Here is a 19,423-nt window from a genome sequence, read left to right on the forward strand (position 1 = left end):
GCTTAATATCCAAACATGCTGGTAGTGTTATCTATTGTGCCTTAATTTCTGTCCAAATAATACACTTCCTTTGGTTTACTGTGGTATTTGTTTTCTATATTTCCTACCTCTCAGATGGCAGAAATTAAAGATACATGTGCTATGGTAGCAGTTTGCAATTCTATGAATATACTTGCAGTTTTTTGTTATAGAAAATGAAGACACTTATAAATTCCATAAATATGCCAAACAGAACAATCTTATATGCTAATTTAGTTATAAATTACGCAATTCATATTGTCAACTCAATAAAAGAATTTTAGGTTTGATAGGAAAGTAAGTATTACATATATTAGCCCCCTTCTGTTATTTTCCTCACAACAACAAAGAAGTTTCTTCCTGTGGCTTTAAAAATTCCTCAAATTTTACATCTCTAACCACGTACTGGACTGCAAAGAAAGTTATATTGCAATATTCTGAAACCTTGTTTTCTTACCTGTGCAGTTTTTGAGGTCAGATCAATCTGATTTGCAGTTGTTTTGGTATCAAGTTCTGAATCCGCCTCCATTTCCCTCTGAGACACATGGGTCTTTTGATCAACATCTGCATCTCTATTGTAGGAGTATCCAAGTTTATCTCCCTTGTCCAAGTTTGTTGTTTCAAAATGTGATTCGGCATTAGATTTTAAGTCTTCTTTAAGGCTGGGATGCCCCTGTTTTTCCAGTGCAGAATTAATGGTACTGTCTGAATTCTGGTGCCCTTTCTTTTCAGTGTCCTCACGTGGCAATAGAAATGCATCCCTCTTTGGACTACTTTCTTGTGCCAAATCACTCAGATCTAAAGTGTCTGCTTTGAGCAGTTTCTTCCTCCCCAACAGAGGCTGTGCCTGTACCATACTGCTTTTCTCAGCTTCCTCAAACCGCAAAGTCCTTCTCAAGCTCTGTTGAATGTTTTGTTGATCTCCATTGCTTTTAGTCCTGTGAGATGAAGGGGGAGCCACGCCTGGGCTAAGGTAAATATCTGGTGCCTGATGATCACTTTCTGACTCCCCAACTCTGTTGTTATTTATAAATACGGATTCATCCTGAAGAACAAAATCTGCCAAACTCTCTTCAGGCTGTTGCAGTTCTGGCTCCCGCTTCAAGTCATGGAGTTCTGCATAGAACTTTTCCTGGTCAACAGAACTGTTTGGGTCCGTTTCATAGTTGCCCACTTTGTATGTGCTTTTACTACTGTTCTCCTCAATCTGAACCACATTTAGCTCTTGACCACTGAAATGGGCTCGTATTTGATAAAGATAGGTCATCACCGTCAGTTTGTCAGGGATCGCTAACAAAACCATGTCAGAAGGTTCTAGAAGTCGGGATATTCCTAAACTGGCAAATCCATCATAGGCCTTAAAATAAAGAAAAAGCAAAGTCAATGTTTTTACTATGTAGGATACTGCTATTGAACACAAAATGCTAGCACAGATAGCATAAAACACCACATAATATTTCCTGAAACTGAACAACTCTACTCCATTATAAACCAATGGACGTTTTTTCAATCATCCTAAAAAGAAAACTGGATAGTGGTTTGCCACTATTGAAAATGTCAATAAAGCTGTTTGTTATAAAACAAAATAAAAAGGGGGATATGTTAAGAAAACTGTATATTTGTAAAGCAGCTAGGTAAAACAGGCTAAACTGGCATAAGTAGTTTAGTTGCACTGCAATGTTATCATCAACATAGTGATATTCCTCTTAATAGATTCAGAAAGTACTTTTGGATGGCCAGGTGAAATCCCTGCATATGTCCTTTATTTAGAGTAGAAAAGCCAGTTTCTAACACTCCTCCAGAACCTATTGTTTATTTATTTACCACATTTTTGCTCCCCTTTTCAACCGAAACACTGACTTTCAAATAAGGTCACCATCTTCCTGGTAGTGACTAGAGATCTTCTGGAACTACAACTGATCTCCAGGCCACAGAGATCAGTTCCCCTGGAGAAAAAGGCTGCCTTGGGAGGCAGATTCTATTGGCATTATATCCTGCTGAGGTCCCTCCCCTCACCAAACCCCATCCTCTCCAGGCTCTGCCCCCAAATCTGCAGGAATTTCCCAAACAGGAACTGACAACCCTACTTTCAAAACAGCTTACAGCAATTAAAAACTAATACAAATATTAACTCAAGCATAATGAGTAGTGTGTCGGAGTAAGATATGGGAGACATGGGTCCAAGTCCCCATTATGCTGTCTGATAGCATTGTTTTAATATTTTGTAATCTGCCTTGAATCTCAGCAAGAAAGGCAGGCTATAAATGAAGCAAATAAATAATGATTATGTAATGAAACTTGCTGAATAACCTTGTTATAGTTACCCTCTTTCAGCCTCACCAAAATCACAGAGTTGTGGCAAGGATAAAATGGGAATGGGGGAGATAAAATGCAGTATGGATTCATCTCATATACTAATGGTCAGATGGCCTTAATCTGTGGATACTTAAATCTGGAGACTGGATCCATGAACAGATCTTCCTACACATTGAAAAATGTCCCAGCTTTGCAGAAAAATCTGGGGAAAAAACACCCAAAATGATAAAAGGACCATGTGTAGCTTTAACCAGATGCCCTCGGTGGCTGTTGCTATGTTGTTACATGTTGCTAGGCAACCATAACAGTTCAGCCAGTATTCCAGGCTTGGCTGCTGTCAGTAAAAGGCAGATGGAGGGGGCCCTTTCCAGGGCTGTTTTAGCCTTTGAGGGGGGGACTCATTGGGGCCAGGGCCAGAAACAACCACTTGATACAATGTAACTTCTAGGCATCACCCAGGCCCGGTTGCTTGCTACTGTTCAAAAGTATCCCCCTAAAAAACAAGTGTAGTGTAGTAGAATTTCAGAGTAGGATCTAGGTGGAAAGGAGAAAATGAGATGTCCCCTGCAAGTCCTTGGTGGTACCCATTTGTTAAAATAAATATAATGTTGGTGAAATTTGAATCCAGGCATGGTAGAAGTGACCACATGTGACTAAGACACAGAACAAAGACTGGGTTATACAGAGAAGACACAAGGTTGCGGAGAAGAGCAAGTTCATTGGTGTCCCCAAGTGTAGCCATTTACTATCTTTCACATAAATGAACGGATGTCATTCCCACCTGAGGAACTAAGAACATGCTGCACTTGGCAATACTGTTGCAGTAAGAGAAAAATGTGCTTACCACCAATTGTCTAGGGTAGAGGTGGGCACAAACCGTGAAAAAAATGAACTGTGTGGTTTGTGCGTTTTTACGAACCATGAACTTCCACAAACTGGGGTAAGTTCGCGAACCGGTTAGTGGTTCGTAGTTCGTGGTGTTTAAATGCCCCTTTCTGGACACTTAAACCCGAAACGGGCATTTAAACCCGCAAATCAGCTGCTTGTCGGGGAGATCCCTGACAAGCAGCTGATCATTTAAACAGCAGGGCTTGGCGGGGCTTGGCCACTCTGAGCGGTGGGGAAATGGCCATTTAATGAGTGGGTGGGGTTTGGCTGGCTGGCTGGGAACTCCTGGCTGGCCATCCAAGCCCTGCTGTTTACATGATCAGCTGCTTGTCACAGATCTCCCCAACAAGCAGCTGGACCGCAGGTTTAAATGCCCCTTTTCGTGCCGCTTTGCAGCAGCACGGAAAATGGCATTGCTTTAAAATGAACCAAACGAACCAGCAGACCAGTTCAGAAGTTCGTGGAAAGGAGCTTCCAGAAATTGCTGGTTTGCAAACCACAAACTGGGCCGGTTCGTCATTCTTTTTGGTTCGTTTTGTGCCCATTTCTAGTCTAGGGTGGTCCAGGGTAAAGTAATATAATACATCTCTCTACAGAGCAACATATAGTACACCCACAAACTCTGACTCTATATATGATACATAAAAAAAAAAGAATGTCTGACTCAGGAATGCCATCTCTGAGTGTGCTGAAATTATATTTGTTCAAACAAGCAGACTATTAAGAATCTCAGATAGCAAACAAAGAAATACTATATTACTCCAATTTGGAATATGTGATCAGCCTTCTACTAGGGAGAGAACTGCAAAGATTTATTTTAGTTTGAAAGTATAGTCAGATGCGGAGGGGGGGGGGAGAGCATCTTAGATCAGCTGATAGAGAACGAGCGCAAGCGCATTCTATCAGGCTAATTAGCACCTAGTTTCCTGCTTTGCAAGTATTTGATGCATTGATCACTTCAAGAAAACACAAGTAAATCGTATGAGGCACCTCTTCTAGCACTACCCCTTTAAGGAATGTGCTTGGTACATCAGGTTTTTCTAGTTTTGGAAAATCACAGCTGTTTCTCAATTTACAATTAATTATTACTATCCAAGACATGTCTTGAAAAACAGTATTGGGTTTCAAGGAAGCCTTTTAAAGGCACCCTGGGCATTAAATGTTTCTGGTGGAGAAAAAAAATAACTTCATGTATTAGTTTATATGGATGTCTTTTCTTTTTGATAGAAATCTTTTGATTACAACTCTTGTGAATTGTTAAAATAAGAGTTAGAAACTGGATCAAAAGTGCGTGGAAAGCCCTGAAAAGTACTTTCTGTGATAACAGGGAACTTTCTTTACTCTTTCAACAGATAGGTACACCAGAAGGGGATGTGAAACTGTGAAAATAGTCTTCTGCATTAGCCTAAGAGGCTGAAACTCGGTGCTGTAATTGGAATATTTAAATATATGTGTATGCATATTTTAGACAGCACATTATGAGCTTTGAGACTAGGCATATCCCCGCCTACTTTTTAGATTGTAATACCCAGCAACAGAACATCCATTGCCAGTGGAGATAGCACAAAGAAGTAATTAAAATCAATTCCACAGTTTACAAGGCATATTGATGAAGAAACAAAGGCACATCTGGACAATGGAAATTAGGAAACTGGGAATCACCTGCTCAAACAATATGGATACAGGGGTGTGAGGGCAAAGAGCTGGTCACAGCAAGTACATTCACAGTCTGTGGAAAGAGCTGAAGAAGGAACTCATAAATGATCTGGAATGGCAACACCTCTGCCCCCAAAGATAAGACCACTGCAGTGCTGAACTTCTTGAGTCATCCTCAACCTTGAGGACAACTGAGTTTTTAGAAGTCATGGGGTAACAATTAACAGAAATTTTAATGTCCTAGATAAAATGGACAGGTGCTCATCTTAAAGTACCTTTGGAGGAAACAAAATCCCGCCACATGACATTAAAACATAAGGGTCAAGTCTAAAGAGCAGATTTTTACTTCACATTGGTGTCCTTTTATAGTAATAAAACCCAACACATTGAAAAGTATAAGCTCTGATTATTGTGTTCTGACCATGCTCCATACCTAGTTGCAAAAAACCAGGAAAGGCATCTTAAATATTCACTGTTGGATATTCTCTCTAGATGCAACATGGTTCTTCCAGGGGCATTTGTTGACATAATATAGCTTTATCTCGGAAGCTAAGCAGGGTAGGTACTTGGATGGGGGACCACCAAGGAAAACTCTGCAGAGAAAGGCAATGGGAAACCACCTCTGCTCCTCACTAGTCTTCAAAGTCCTTTGCTGGGGTTGTCATATGTTGGTCGTGACTTGACTGCACACACATGCATACTTAATCATACCAGCAGTGATTAGGTATTGAATCAACAATTTGAAGGGGGAAATAAAAGGATATGTTTAGTTTTCATTGCTGATCACTTCATTCTCAGAAGACAGTTGCACAAGAACCTTTTCATGGTTACTTTTTTCATATGAAACGGAAGTATGGTGGATGAGTTTTTGATAAATACTGTAGAGCAGAGCTTCACATTTACTCCCTTCACTTGAACAATGTATTAGTTCCACTAAACTTTCAACAGCCATTTCATGATTACTCATGTTCTGTAGCATTCATGTAACCTGAACTTTCATCAGCATTCCCAATTACTTAATTTTAAAATGGTATTTTATCATTTGTTTCTGATGCAGAGGAAGTTGTATTGCAGAATGCCCATGGTTCTCTTTGTGAGGCTGCCCTTGGAGACTGTTCAGGAGTTTCAATTGCTGCAAAATGCAGCAGGGAGATTGCTGACTGGTATTTGTTACAGGGAGTATATTTCACAGGTTCTAAAAGAGGTACAGTAGCTTCCCATTGACTTCAGGACCCAATAAAAATGCTAGAGACTTTAAAGTTCTACTGTCCAGAACCAATGTTAGCTAATAGACTATGTACTCCCACAGGAACATGCCCACAGGTAAAAATGATAAACAATGGCACTTTTTGGTATCCCTTCACCTTCAGAAGGGAAGTGGTTTGCCATTCGTTTTCAGTGACGGTGCCATAATTCTGGAACTCCATTACCCACAGCCGGTCGCCTGGCATCAAAGTTGTCCAGTCTTAGGTGTAAGACTTTTTCCCCCGCCTGGCATTTGGTTAACTTTCCCCGCTTCCTCTTTCTCATTCTTCTGTGCAAAGATTACTGGTTTATATTTTGTTTTACTCTTGCATTGGGTTTTACAGTTTTATAATTTTGCCGCTGCATTTTATATTTTAATGCTGGTTTTAATGTTTCTATTATTTATTTCACACTGAAAATAGCTTCAATACCTACTGATTGAAATTGTGATTAATATAATTTGTAAAAAATGATTAAAATAAGGCTGATGAGCTTGCTGGCAAAGAAAAGTTCATAGCAGTAATTTGATGGTACACAAAAGCCATGGCCAGGTGGCATCTCTATGGTCTGATTAAGTAGTTCTGTCCATGCAATATATCCATTGATATGAATATATGGAGGAGCAAGATTGTCTCTGCTGGCCTCATGCCTCCAACTGCAATGTGCTCACCTGAAGTTGGGAACATAATCTATAAGAGTTAAAAAGCTGCATGAGTACAGACTCTGTTCTCAGTTTTGGATGAGCGCTCCAGGACTGAGAGAATGAGCCAGCAGAGGCGCGCTCTCCCTCCCCCCTCCATGAATTCATAGCCTCAGATGTGTAGCATGAACAGGCAGACCTAAGCAGGTCATACTTGATGCTTTGTCAGAGTTCTGTGTCCCAGTTTGGGAAGTGAAGATGGAACAGGTATTGGGTCTCATAATCTGCTCTTGATACATGTCAGTAGACTAGGGGTCCCCAATGTGGTGCCCTCAAAAAGGTCAGGGACCTCTGAACTATATCATGGTTGGAGGGTTTGGTGGGCTACAGCCAACACCGTTATCTAGTGGATTGCACTTTCAAGTATTTCATTATTGGTGCAGTGTAGTATACTGGTTAGTATGCTACACTAGCAGAGGAAAATCCAGGCTCCAGTTCTGATTCTGACATGTAACTTGATGGGTGTTTTTGGTTACCTCCCTCAGCCTCACCTACCTGGTGTGATTGTTGTGAAGATAAAATGGAGAAGCAAGAACCATTTACGCTGCTCCGAGCTCCCTAGAGAAAGGGCAGGATAAAAATACACTAGATGGACAGATTATTTAGAAATAACTTTGTTCATTTATAAAAAGGATTTCAGTTAAAAGGACTTCCAGTGATGTTATAGCACAGCAGTTCTGTGAACTCACAGAGAGCATTCACTTTTCCAGCAAAGGGCAGAAAAGCTCCAGTTCAGTTCTGCTGCATTGCAGTCTGAGTTTTTAAAAAATACTATCCGGAGCTTTCAGATTCCACTGCCTTATTGCAATATCTATTAAGATATGGTTTGACATTAATAATTTGTTAGTAAAAGACAAAATAGTGAGGTATATGAAATATTAAATGTTGTGAAAGCCATCTAGTAAATCCTATTGCCCATTATTATGAGCCAAATTGAACTAATTTAGGAGCAATTGATCAGATGATTGCGTTTTTAGGCTTATCCACACTTCTAAAGTAAAAATATTCTGTTTTAATGTAAGACCCCCTTTAACACTTAAGAGGTTTACAGCCAGAACTGAAGCCTACCTTTGCAAGTATACATGAACGTTTTCTATTTTCTACCATAACCATTTCTTAATTAAGAATTGAAAAATGAACACCATCACCACTCCAGTCCAAGTGATTGACAGACATCAATTGCAATCCATCAACAAAAGCACCACAGGCAGTTTTCCAAATATCTCTCTGTTATTTAACACACTGACATATTGGCCAAGGTCAGATGTCAAAGGTAAATATCTTTCTTTCCCCTCATTCAATGCTGCTTTCAGGACAGGAAAGAAGTTTAATGGGACACTTCTGATGACAAGGTTTTTTGCTGCATTGGGTTTTAACCTGCATAGAACTCTCATCAAAACTCGTGTGTTCATGATTCACAAGCAAAATCTCTCATACTTCTAAAAAGTGAATTTCTACAAGTTAATGCTTACTGCTAAATTCAGAGAACACCGAGTCCTGCTCGCTGCTCTGGTCAATTTACAGGACAGAACAGAGAGGGATGAAAAGGATTTTATGTATCCATGGATGGGGTTTTAATTGGTTAGGAGGAGTCTTTGTCAAATGTGCCATACATCTGCATGGAATTTATACACGAGGATTGTTCCCAGGGTCTGCATTCATTTCAATCAAGGGCGCATGGGGTTATCGGGCAGAACTGTGTGAGCCTAGGAAATAAATCTGCAGGAAGCAACTGAGATACTTCGTGTAGCTGTCAGGCAAAGAGTTGCAAAGTGATGAAAGGGGAAAAAACACAGCCTGGCAACAACAATTGCTTCTTTAATAAAGGGACATTAGAGAAAGGGGCTAATCAGTCCCCTACGATGCCCCCTTCCCACTTTCAGTCACAATTTTTATAAACACAAATGACCTAATTGGTTTGTACATTTAACAGCATTTGTTGAAAAATCAAACTTCTATTTGCTGTGGCTTATAATCATGTTTGATTAGTTCTTATACTCAGAGGACCTTGAAGTCACGTTTGATTAGCTCTCATAGTTGTAGGATTTTGAAGTTAAACACGCTGCAGTAGAAATCAGTGTGATGTCACAGATAATCCTCTTAGGTCATCAAACAGCTTAACACATAATTTTGAAAAAGAAGGCGAAGTATCCACACAGAGTTCAAAATTCTTCATTATTTTTTCCCAACAAACCTTATATACTTCACTGCTGTAGCAAAGAAAGAATGGTGCTTGATACCTCTCCTGTTTTAGAAGGGAACAACACATAACTAACGAATAGTTCACTTCCCCAATACTGCAAGCCCATACAATAGTCTTTATTTAGGAAATTTAGGAAAGGTTTGGTTGATACCAAGAATCTACATGTCTGTTATACAGTTTCCCTCTATCAAATGTATTCTTTTACTTTTCTAATGAATTGTATTAATTTCCTACATATAGGAAAGGGTGCATTTTAAAGAAAAGAATTTGATTTTCTCCCCATGCATTATCTTGAATTGCATAAACTGAATTCAAAAAAAGAAATCAGTTTGAAGTGTAGAGTCACACTGCCTAGATGAAAAAGCAGCTAATAAAACAAATTGAGCTGATTTGCAGTTAGTTTTGTTGTAGGCGAATCAAGTGGAAAATGAGCAATTTTAAAATGGATCCCTCTAGGGCCAATGCCTTGAATCTTATGGAAATTAAAATTTGTAACTACCATAAAAGACTTTTGCAGGAAGCTGCATTAAGAACCAAAATGTATCCTTGTTATTGTTAGATGGGGTCTCAAATCACTGAACTCATTTTACAATGTCCCTTTATAACCTTTACATCTAAAGGATATTAGATTACCTAACATTATAGAGGATTATAAACCTGGACCCAGAACACTATCAGACAGTTATTTCATTAATATTTTTGTCGTTGTCTTCTTAAAAAAACTTGTTACCAACCAAAAGCATTGTTCAATACTCTGCATAATGTAAAAACTCAATGCACCTTACTGTTTAGTTTAATTGACTGAGCTGGACAAAAGGCTATGTGAAGTTTTCCCTCCTTTTCTTAAATAAATGCCAGAGTCAATAGTCATGAGATCTTGCATATTAAAGCAGTGGCCAAGCAAGCCTCAAAGCAAGATAATTATAGAACAATGACATTTTGTCTTTTAATTAAATTATTAAGAAAAATAGGATGATCACAAGAGACCTACTGCTCCTCCTTTTCTCTCTCTCTCATAGTTAATGTAGGATATATAAGCATTAAACCCTAACGCTAACATGGCACTTGTTATAAATGTTAAATACAATGACAAACTAGAGTCACTAATGCTTCCAATTTGAACCTCATAAGCCTCAAAACCTTCTGTGATCTGCAGTTATTGACCTCATCTAACAACTTAACTTCCCCCCAAATTATGGCACACCAGCAGTGATCCAAAACTTCACCCATTTCTTACCTTTTTGTTGTTCTCTTTAATATCTTGAGGATTCAGGGACTTGTAGTCACTGAGGGAGAAAATGGCACAGTGGGCATGTACAGTATTTTGAAAAAAGCAGCAGGTTTTGTTTTTTTTAAAGGCCTCTATGTGGGGTCGGGGATCAACAGAAAAACAGCATCATACAGCAATTTCACAGCAATCCAATCAGCAAAACTAATAGTGTGGAAAATTAAAAGAATAAATAAATAAAAATACATAGTCTGCATCTTTCACAGCCTGAAGCTTTTCATCTAAAAAAAAAAATTAAGGGAGGGTATGTGAAGGTAGCCCTGACAACCACATTTGCCACAAGGTAATCCTTGTCCTTGTACAAAAGAGCTATAAGCTTACTGGTCTTGTCTCATTTCAACACAACACAATTTTCATAATAATCTTGAAGCTTGTTCTTTGTATGAGGTTCAGAAGAAAAAAAACATATGAAGAAGAAAGGGGACTAGATGCAGATGGAAAAAGTACCAGCAAGGCCGTAAGGTGTGGCCATTTCACGATCTTCGCTTCCCTGCGTAGGATGGTGACATTTAAAAAATGGAAATAATAAATGGACACATTCCAAGAAATAAAGCTGGATTCATACATCAATATTTTTGATTTTAGCATTATTTCAAGAAGTTTCAATGCAATGGCACAATATTCTTACTTACATTAGATCAGGCCTAAAGTGATGCAATATTGCACAGAAAGACAATCCATTTCGCCAGGATGTAGTGAAATTGGTGATTTTTACTCCCCTATAGTTTTTTGTAACTTCTTTGCACCAAGCAAGTAGTGACTGACTAGCGTTTGGCTTCCTCCCCAAAACAGGACTTGGTATTGGACTTGACTGGAAAATCAGAAAAAAGAAAGAAAAAAGCATTAAAGAATTTAATGGAAGACAGGAATTAACATTAATTGACCTAACTAGATGATTTGCATCCTTTGATGTCAGTTGAGGTCCTTCAAAGCTGTCAGTTTACAATCACTACAACTTGGAAAAAGACATAAATCTCAAGTCATTATCTACAGATTTAGCCTTTGGGCACTTGTCTTCGAAGGATGTGATATACACGATTCCAACCTGACACACAAGAACAGGCCAAGAACTATCCAGATAGAAACACTGAAATAAAGTGCTTCAAGACTTGAGGCATATTACTACGTTTGTAGTTAATGTTACACACCCTTTTTTCAACATGCAGTCATGGAAAAGGTTCCTTTGCATTTGAAACAAAAACAGATTTCCAATTCTTCAAAAGCAAAGTGTGCTAAAAGTTGGGGATCTAGTTCTGTAGCACAATACAAGAACAAGAGTTGTGATACTATGAAAATGAAACAATTACAAGTACATGCAATTGGAATACAATTATAAAAGTACTTTAATGCATCAAAATTTGTTCTTTCATCTTTCTGTATTTAACACTCTCAGCTTTAACGCAGAAGATTTCTTAAATTATTTTTTGGAGGGGATTAAAACATTTCTCACATGTACTTAAACGAGTAGAGCTATTTAACTGGAATATATCAGATAATCTCAAGTTCTACTATGTAAAAAAAAATAATGTGATTTTTTTTGGCTTTGAAAAATATTTCTGTATATATACATATACACCAAAAATTGCAAGTGCACAAGGAATGTCACAAATTATCAAAGGTTAAAAATACTGTCTCAGTAAATTATATCTTATTTCTCAATAGTATAAGTTTATGAAGAAATAGTCCTAAGAAACTTCCTATTTCTGAAAGGCCAATGATGCCCCCACTTGACTAAAGCATGCCAGTGCTAAGCAATTAAAATGTCAACCTGTATTCTGATTTATGTTTTTAGAGCTTGTGGGGGAAGGGCATTGTAACAGGCACACTACAAAGGTAGTTTCACATTTTTATCGACTGTTAGACAAATAAGGTGCGATTACATAAATAGACCTACAGATAAGGCAGAAAGATAGTAGCTAATTTGTATACCCTTCAGCAGTGCAAACACACAATGCCAAATAATTTGCTATAGGCAAAATTTGTATTTTGTTGTTGTTTTAAGTGCTAATACTTGGGTGTATTTCTAGAATAGGGATGTTGGAAAAAGATACTTAAGCAAGCTTCAGGTGAAACTGTGAAGATGTTAAAAGATTTCTTCAAGGACAAGCTAATTTGCACAACAAAAAGTAGCCTAAAAGTTTTTGCAGATAAGTAAAAAAGAACAGAAAATTTTAATATTTGATTTTTAAATAGTTTCTAAAGGCATCAGCATGTTGTACCTTCTTTATCTTCAAAAGACCCTGTGAGGTAGGATTGGCTAAGACAGGGTGTACTACGTGCACCCTACTAACACATCACATGTGGCCCACAGCTCCTTCACCAATCCAGTGACTCAACAGGCATTGCTGGTCTCCAAGCCCACTGGTAGGTTCAGCTCAGCAGCTGTGGGTCAGTAAAGCAGCACGACAAAATAGATGTAGCAACTCGTAGGCAAGCTGTCAAGAGGCAGAGACATTAGGAACATTTTTTTCCTTTATAATGCCAATAACAAAGCGGGCAGCTGGATTTCAGATAATGAAACCAAGAAGGGTTAAAACCCCTCTCCCTTCCCTACAAGAGCATCCAGCAATTTATCTACAGAACAAGATGACAGTCTTCACCTCACCTGTTTGAGCACTAAGTGCTGCCATGTCCCTGGTATCCTAGATCTCCTAGAAACTCGTGGGGCGTGGTCAGAGGGTGGCCTGGGGCGGAACTGGGTGACGCCATGCTTTCATAATGAAGCCCACTTAAGCCAAGGTCGGTGCTGTTTGAGTTGTGCTCCAGCTCAAAGATTCACTGGGATTTCATCACTGAAGCCAGAGAATTTTGAACTGGGTACCCTTCGTCTGTCCAATTCTTTAGCCAGTAAACCATACTGGATTAAATATAGCTCAATTATAGTTTAATTATCGAAGTCCACTGAACAATATCTACATAAAATTATTTATTTACTTCATTTATAGTCTACCTTTCTCCCCAATGGGGACCTGAAGTAGCTCACATCCTCCTCCTCCTCCATTTTATGCTCACAACAACCCTGTGAGGAAGGTTAGGAAAATAGGTTTTTTTTAAGGAAAATAGAATTTTATTAATATATAACCATTCTACATTGTTAAAAAAGGCTACACAGTTTTCTTTACATTGTAACATAATTATTATATCATGAACTATGAAAAAAATCAACATTCTATAAAAAAAATCAACATGCAAAACACAAAGAAAAATGTTATACCTATTTTACATTCCAGTAGAGCCAGTTTGGTGCAGTGGTTAAGAGTGCGGGACTCTAATCTGGAGAGCTGGGTTTGATTCCTCACTCTTCCACTTGGAAGCCAGCTGGGTGACCTTGGGCTAGTCACAGCTCTCTCAGAGCTCTCTCAGCCCCACCCACCTCACATGGTGTTTTGTTGTGGGGATAATAATGACATACTTTGTAAACCGCTCTGAGTGGGCATTAAGTTGTCCTGAAGGGCGGTATATAAATCTAATGTCATTGTTGTCGTTGTCGTTGTTATTATTATAGATAATTACAATCTTTCCTTTATTTTGCCATTGTTTAACATTGTGAGGAACTTGTGAGGTAGGTTAGGCTGAGTGTGTGTAAGTAGCTCCAGCAAGCTTCCATGGCAGAGCAGGGATTCGAACCTGCTTATCCTAGTCCAATATTCTAGCCACTACATTACACTGGCTCTCAACTGAAATTAGACGGGTACCCCAATCCTAAGAAGTATGAACATGTACATGCTAGGTAAATAAAAGGCTATGACCCTGTAATGTATGAGAGCTAGGTGCAAATCAGCTTTAGTCCAAGTGATAACAATTTTTAAAAAATGGAAGAATGTTTTTAACACTACCAAAAAAGTTTGCAAAAAAAACCCACGCATATACTGAATTCAGTCCTACTGAATGTCAACATTTGCCACATTCATATCTGTGTTATAAGTTCTCCATCAATGTGAAAAGTTACAAAAGATTTGTAGATACATTAGAAATGTTTGCTTTTCAAGACATCAATGGAAGTGATTTAAATATAAGAAAACAGACTAACAAGCTAAAATTTTGAGTATCATACAGTCGAAACACACGAGATGAAATACCTAGATTCAACTCGTGTTCTCTTACCTAAAAGTTTGTCGGGAAGTGTAGGTGTCCTTGCAGCTTAAAGTTTAGCACTTACAGAGCAGCAGGGAGAAGTGCAGGTGTCCTTGCAGCTTAAAGTTTAGCATTTACAGAACAGCAGAGAGGGATGTGCGGGGGTCCTTGCAGCTTAAAGTCTCCTGGTGCAGCCAGGCATCGCTCTGCAGGGCCAGGCCGGGTGAGGGGAAGGGAAAATGCTGTGATGCACCTTGAGAGTGGAAGGAAAGGCTCCCCACGCCTGCACTTCCCTCCTCGCTGCTCTGTAAATGCTAAACTTTAAGCTGCAAGGACGCCTACACTGTAAGTGCTAAACTTTAAGCTGCAAGGACGCCTGCACTGTAAATGCTAAAATTTAAGCTGCAAGGACGCCTACACTTCCCGGCAAACCTTTAGGTAAGAGAACACGACTCGAATCTAGGTATTTTGTCTCGTGTGTTTTGAGCCATAGACTATCACAGAAAAACGAGATCTATTATTTGGGCCACGATCTCAGGAGTGACTTTTCTAAGACTAAGCGCTTGGGCATGTCCAGTGGAAATTCTTACACTTTAGGCTATGGAAAAGTGAGATATAAATAAATGACAAATGATGGGGAAGTTACGAAGTGTGCTTAATATGACATACAATTAATGTAATAATCGTGAAATCCTAACGAAATAAAGCCTTTAAACAATTGCAAAATTACTTTTGCTATTATTCAGGTTGCCATTCAACACATATCAGTGCACACAGTCTTCATACATAGACCTATACATAAAGTGCTAGTGCCAATTAATGGTGATATCTCCTACATGCAGGTTGGAGTAGACCATCTTACGGGCAGACCGGTTCATTTGAAGAGAGGGCGGTCCCATTTCTGAGTCTTTTTCAAAGATGGTTATCTCTCCGATGTAATGTTCAGTATTCAAAAGCTCCCATTCAGACTTCACTAAAGACAACGTCGGATGCTGTTCCTCAAGAAGGCTGCATGTGATCAAAGCCTCAAACCAACTCTTATCTTAATCACGTCAGATGGTCTACTCCAACCTGCATGTACCTGGACCTATACTTGAAATTTGAATCTATGAAGTTTTTGAGTAAACCTCAGGAATACTGACTTATTTGAGAAGTAGCACTTGTTTATAGGAGATACCACCATTAATTGGCACTAGCACTTTAAGTATAAGTCTGTGTATGAAGACTGTGTGCACTGATATGTATTGAATGGCAACCTGAATAATAGCAAGAATCATTTTGCAATTGTTTAAAGTCTTTTATTTCGTTAGGATTTCACAATTACTATATTAATTGTTACCTACTCTCGTGATTCTCTGCATTTTAATATGACATACAGGCTTTTAAAGCTCAAAGACACCTTAGCGCCATTCAGTTTATGTAGGCTTGAAAATAGGAGGATGATTTTAAAATTCACAATGAGTCATGGAACTCATAAAGATACATTGTGGATAAATTTCTGCTAACCAGATGAGGATGTTCCTCTCAATTTTGTTTAGTTGACTTTCATATGATTCATAGGAAAATTACAGTTTAAATGCCATGACTGCGAATGTCATAAAAGCTTGGATCCCGTATTTTTCTTCTGCTGGTGTGGCACAGGTTTCCATTACAGAGGACTGTGTTGCACAACCAGATGAAAAGCACAGGATCTAGGCAGGGATGTTTATTTAGATATATCCAGTCTGAATATGTACCCGAAAAATACCCTATCAGTATTTCTTGGGTATATTCAGGGATCCAAATGATAATTGGGATTTTTATTGAGGTTCCGAATACTTCCTGGAATAATTGGGTCCAGCATTTTATGGGTCCCAGGACTTCTTTTCCCTCCTTTAACAGGTTTCCCAGATAACAAGAGAAAGAGGGGGAGACAGCTCTCTCAGGCAAATGAGATCACATGTTAGGGGAGCTCTAACCATCTGCCCTATCGCAATGATTCTGCCATAGCCCAGAGTTTTCTTAACACAGGCAAAAAGAATAAAAGGCAAGCCTGGCTGCAGCTTGACTGCATTTCAGGGTGAGATTTTTTGGAGTACTCCAAGTGTGCTTCTGGTTGTTCAATTAATTCAATTAATTCTGCTGCCGGCCTGCCTGGGAAGACTCTCTTCTTTTTATGCTAGAACTGGTTGCACCTTGTTTTAAAATACTATTGGGCAACTAAGGGGGGGAAGTGCACAGGGAAAGGACTGAGGCTTGTGTGGGTGTAAATGGCTCTTACGTCGATGTAAACTCCTCTTCGCTGGTGCCCGCCCAAGGCGCATTACCGCAGACGGGTTGCCACCAGCAGGCATGCTTGGCGGCCAGGCAGAGGCGCAAGTATGGACCAAGTCCCCACGCCGGCATGGAAGGGGGTGGGGTGCGGGGTGTCAGGAAGTTATGCCACAAAAAAAGAAGGCGTAGCCCATAGGTACCCACTGAACGGGGAAAACTCATGCCCCTCACCCAGCACCCAGCCCCGTATTGGATGGGAACTACCATGGGGCCCAATCTGCGTGCACTTCCGGGGTGGGCGAGCCCCCCTCCCCACACCCAATCACCTGCTCACGCACCCTACAAAACATCCGGCTGCGCTGCTCATGACCTCAGGTAGGCGAGCGCACGGCTGAAGGCTCTGCCCGTGTGCCTTCTGCCGTGGGGACTTTGTGCACGAGGCGGGAGAGGGCACTGGGGGGGACTCAGCAGGAAAACTGGGAGAACTTTGCACTCGCTGAAGGGAAGAAGGGCAAAGCCCAGAATGTCTGGCTAACTAACAATAACCACTCAAGTCTCCTTGCAGGTTATCTGACTCTGAAGTTCCAGCTCAGGTAAGAAGGAGATGGGGTGGCGACTAACCCGGCTCGCTGATTTGTGCCGGCTGCCCCATCACCTGAACTCGCCTGATCACTAGCCTATTCAGGTGAGGCTTAGTGGGGGAGGGGACGGTGGCGGCAGCCCCTGCCTGCCCCAGAGGCAGTTGCCCAGAAAACTACTCTTGGCCGGGTGTTTACTACCTGTTGACTTTCTCCCTTAAAGGTAAAATCACCCCAAGGCAGAGTGCTTCCTCGCCAGAGGGTCATGCATCATCTGGTTGCTAGCTGCACCTCTGGGGCTGCCGCTGCTGCTCTCTACTATGTGCATCTTCCCAGGTGTTGGAGTGTGGGCTTGGCCTCGGCCATGGACTGGGCTGGGTTACTTGCAGCACATGTCTCTTTCCCTTGCAGGCATGTCGTGACTTGTCCGGGAGACAACAGAGCATGTCTGCTTCATCCCCCTCCTCCGTAACCCTCTGCGAGTGCCATTCATCCCAGGGAGCAGTTTCCCAATGCAATCCGCATCTCAGCCTTGCCCCTGCGAGTGCAGGGCTGCGCAAACATCCTTGGCTCCCTTTCCAGCTGAGGGACATTGGCACTTATTCTAGTTTAATAAAACGTATTGAAAAACAACAAACTGCTGTGTTTGCATGCTTGCCTGACATTCCCAGTAGCTGGCCCCCCAACACCCTGTCGGAATGTCCTCTCACAGATCCCTGCAAATGTTTTAAGTGGCACCCCATCCAGCCTCCCTGCCCCCCCTTCTCCTTAATGTAACTTCAGGCAGTGGGGTGGGAATTGAAGTGTGGCCCATGAATGTCTGTGGGGGGTGAGATTGAGTACTTTCATTCTCTGATAATCTGAGCTGCTGGCATCTGATAAGCCAGGAAGATGGTCGCTGCATGTGGGAAGTTGCTGCCAGGGGGTGGAGTGTGTGTAGTTACGGGGCATCCCCCTCCTTTTTGCTGTTTGTGGAAGCAGGGATGGACTTGGGAAATCTAATGTGGGGAGGGGCTGTCAGTCCACATCTCACATCGTAGAGATGCAGTGATGCGTTCAAGTGGTACCACTGCAAGTTTGTGGGCGCTTTTCATTCCCCTCCCTTCCAATAGGCCTTCTGGCCTCCCACATGGTTTCCAATGGGCTTTCTTGTCACTCATTGAAGGACCTGCCTCCCCCCACCTGCCTCTCCGGAACCTGGGGACTAATTAGGGTTGCCAGTCTCCAGGTGGTAGCTGGAGATCTTCCAGAATTACAACTGATCTCCAGGCAACAGAGATCAGTTCCCTACTATCTGGCCCTACTTTTCAGGGAGGGGGCACCTGTTTCTTGTGGTGGTTGCGGCGGTGGTGATGAAGGGATTTGCTGGCGCACTGAGTTGCAGCCACCAGTCAGGCCCTCATCAGAAATGGGGGCTGGATGGGCAAGAGGGTGGGTGTCCAATCCGCACCTTCAGTGTTACCTTTGCCCCCTCTCCCCAGCAGGGATGTCTGCTCCCGGATAAGGGGGTGTTGATGAGCAGCGGGGATCGCGCCCTGCCCACTGGCTGCGCCTCTGCTTACCCCTCACCCACCTGTGCAGCCACTGGCTGGTGTGGGTGGGGTTGTCAGGGGAACAGCGGGCGAGTGCTCTTGGCTGCAGCTGTTCCTCACCTCGCTGAGCTCGGCCACCAGCAGGACTTTCCGGCAAAAGTCCATAGGGAGGAGTGGGGCGGCACTGCATTTATGTCCACACATGAGCGACAGCGCTGTTTCATAGCTTAAGATTGAGCTGTAAATTGTTTTTTTTAATTTTAATTGTTATTTCAAGTTTTTCTGTGTGTGTGTTTTGCCAGGTGGGCTGTAGGGGGAGTTACTTTTTAAAAAGAACCAGAAAGAAAACAATTTTCAATGGTTTTGTTTTGTGCTATTCTGGGTTGGTTTAAAATACTTGATCTGTTTTGCTGAGGTCTCTTGATTTGGTTTAGAATTTTTAATTTTAACCGCTTTGCACTTTAATTTTTAAAGGGTTCTAGATTTTCTGGGGGGTTGTTGCTATTTTTAAAAGTTCATCTTCTGGAATTGTTCTAGTTATGGTATTACAGTTGTTCTGCTATATTTGTTTTGAAGATCTTTCTGTGTTGTGCATTTTGGGGAAGTGGTTTAGTGGTGTTTTTGGCTGTTCTTGTTGGTTTTGAAAAATTTAATTGTTCAGAAGGGTATTTT

The 19,423-nt window shown here is 40.9% G+C and overlaps 1 protein-coding gene across 2 annotated transcripts in view; it reads right to left on the reverse strand.

Annotated features, from left to right (window-relative positions):
• The window catches only part of EHBP1 (EH domain binding protein 1), a 411,820-nt gene that overhangs the window by 110,206 nt on the left and 282,191 nt on the right, over positions 1-19,423 (reverse strand). For both annotated transcript variants that reach the window (XM_054974434.1, XM_054974440.1), the window contains 3 exons: positions 10,947-11,125; positions 10,264-10,312; positions 476-1,375 (listed from right to left, as the gene is read on the reverse strand). In XM_054974434.1, coding sequence (XP_054830409.1) covers positions 476-1,375; positions 10,264-10,312; positions 10,947-11,125 — 1,128 coding nt within the window. The remainder of the gene's footprint in view (positions 1-475; positions 1,376-10,263; positions 10,313-10,946; positions 11,126-19,423) is intronic.

This window comes from Eublepharis macularius, chromosome 1, assembly GCF_028583425.1.
Source record: "Eublepharis macularius isolate TG4126 chromosome 1, MPM_Emac_v1.0, whole genome shotgun sequence".
NCBI classification, from domain to species: domain Eukaryota; kingdom Metazoa; phylum Chordata; class Lepidosauria; order Squamata; family Eublepharidae; genus Eublepharis; species Eublepharis macularius.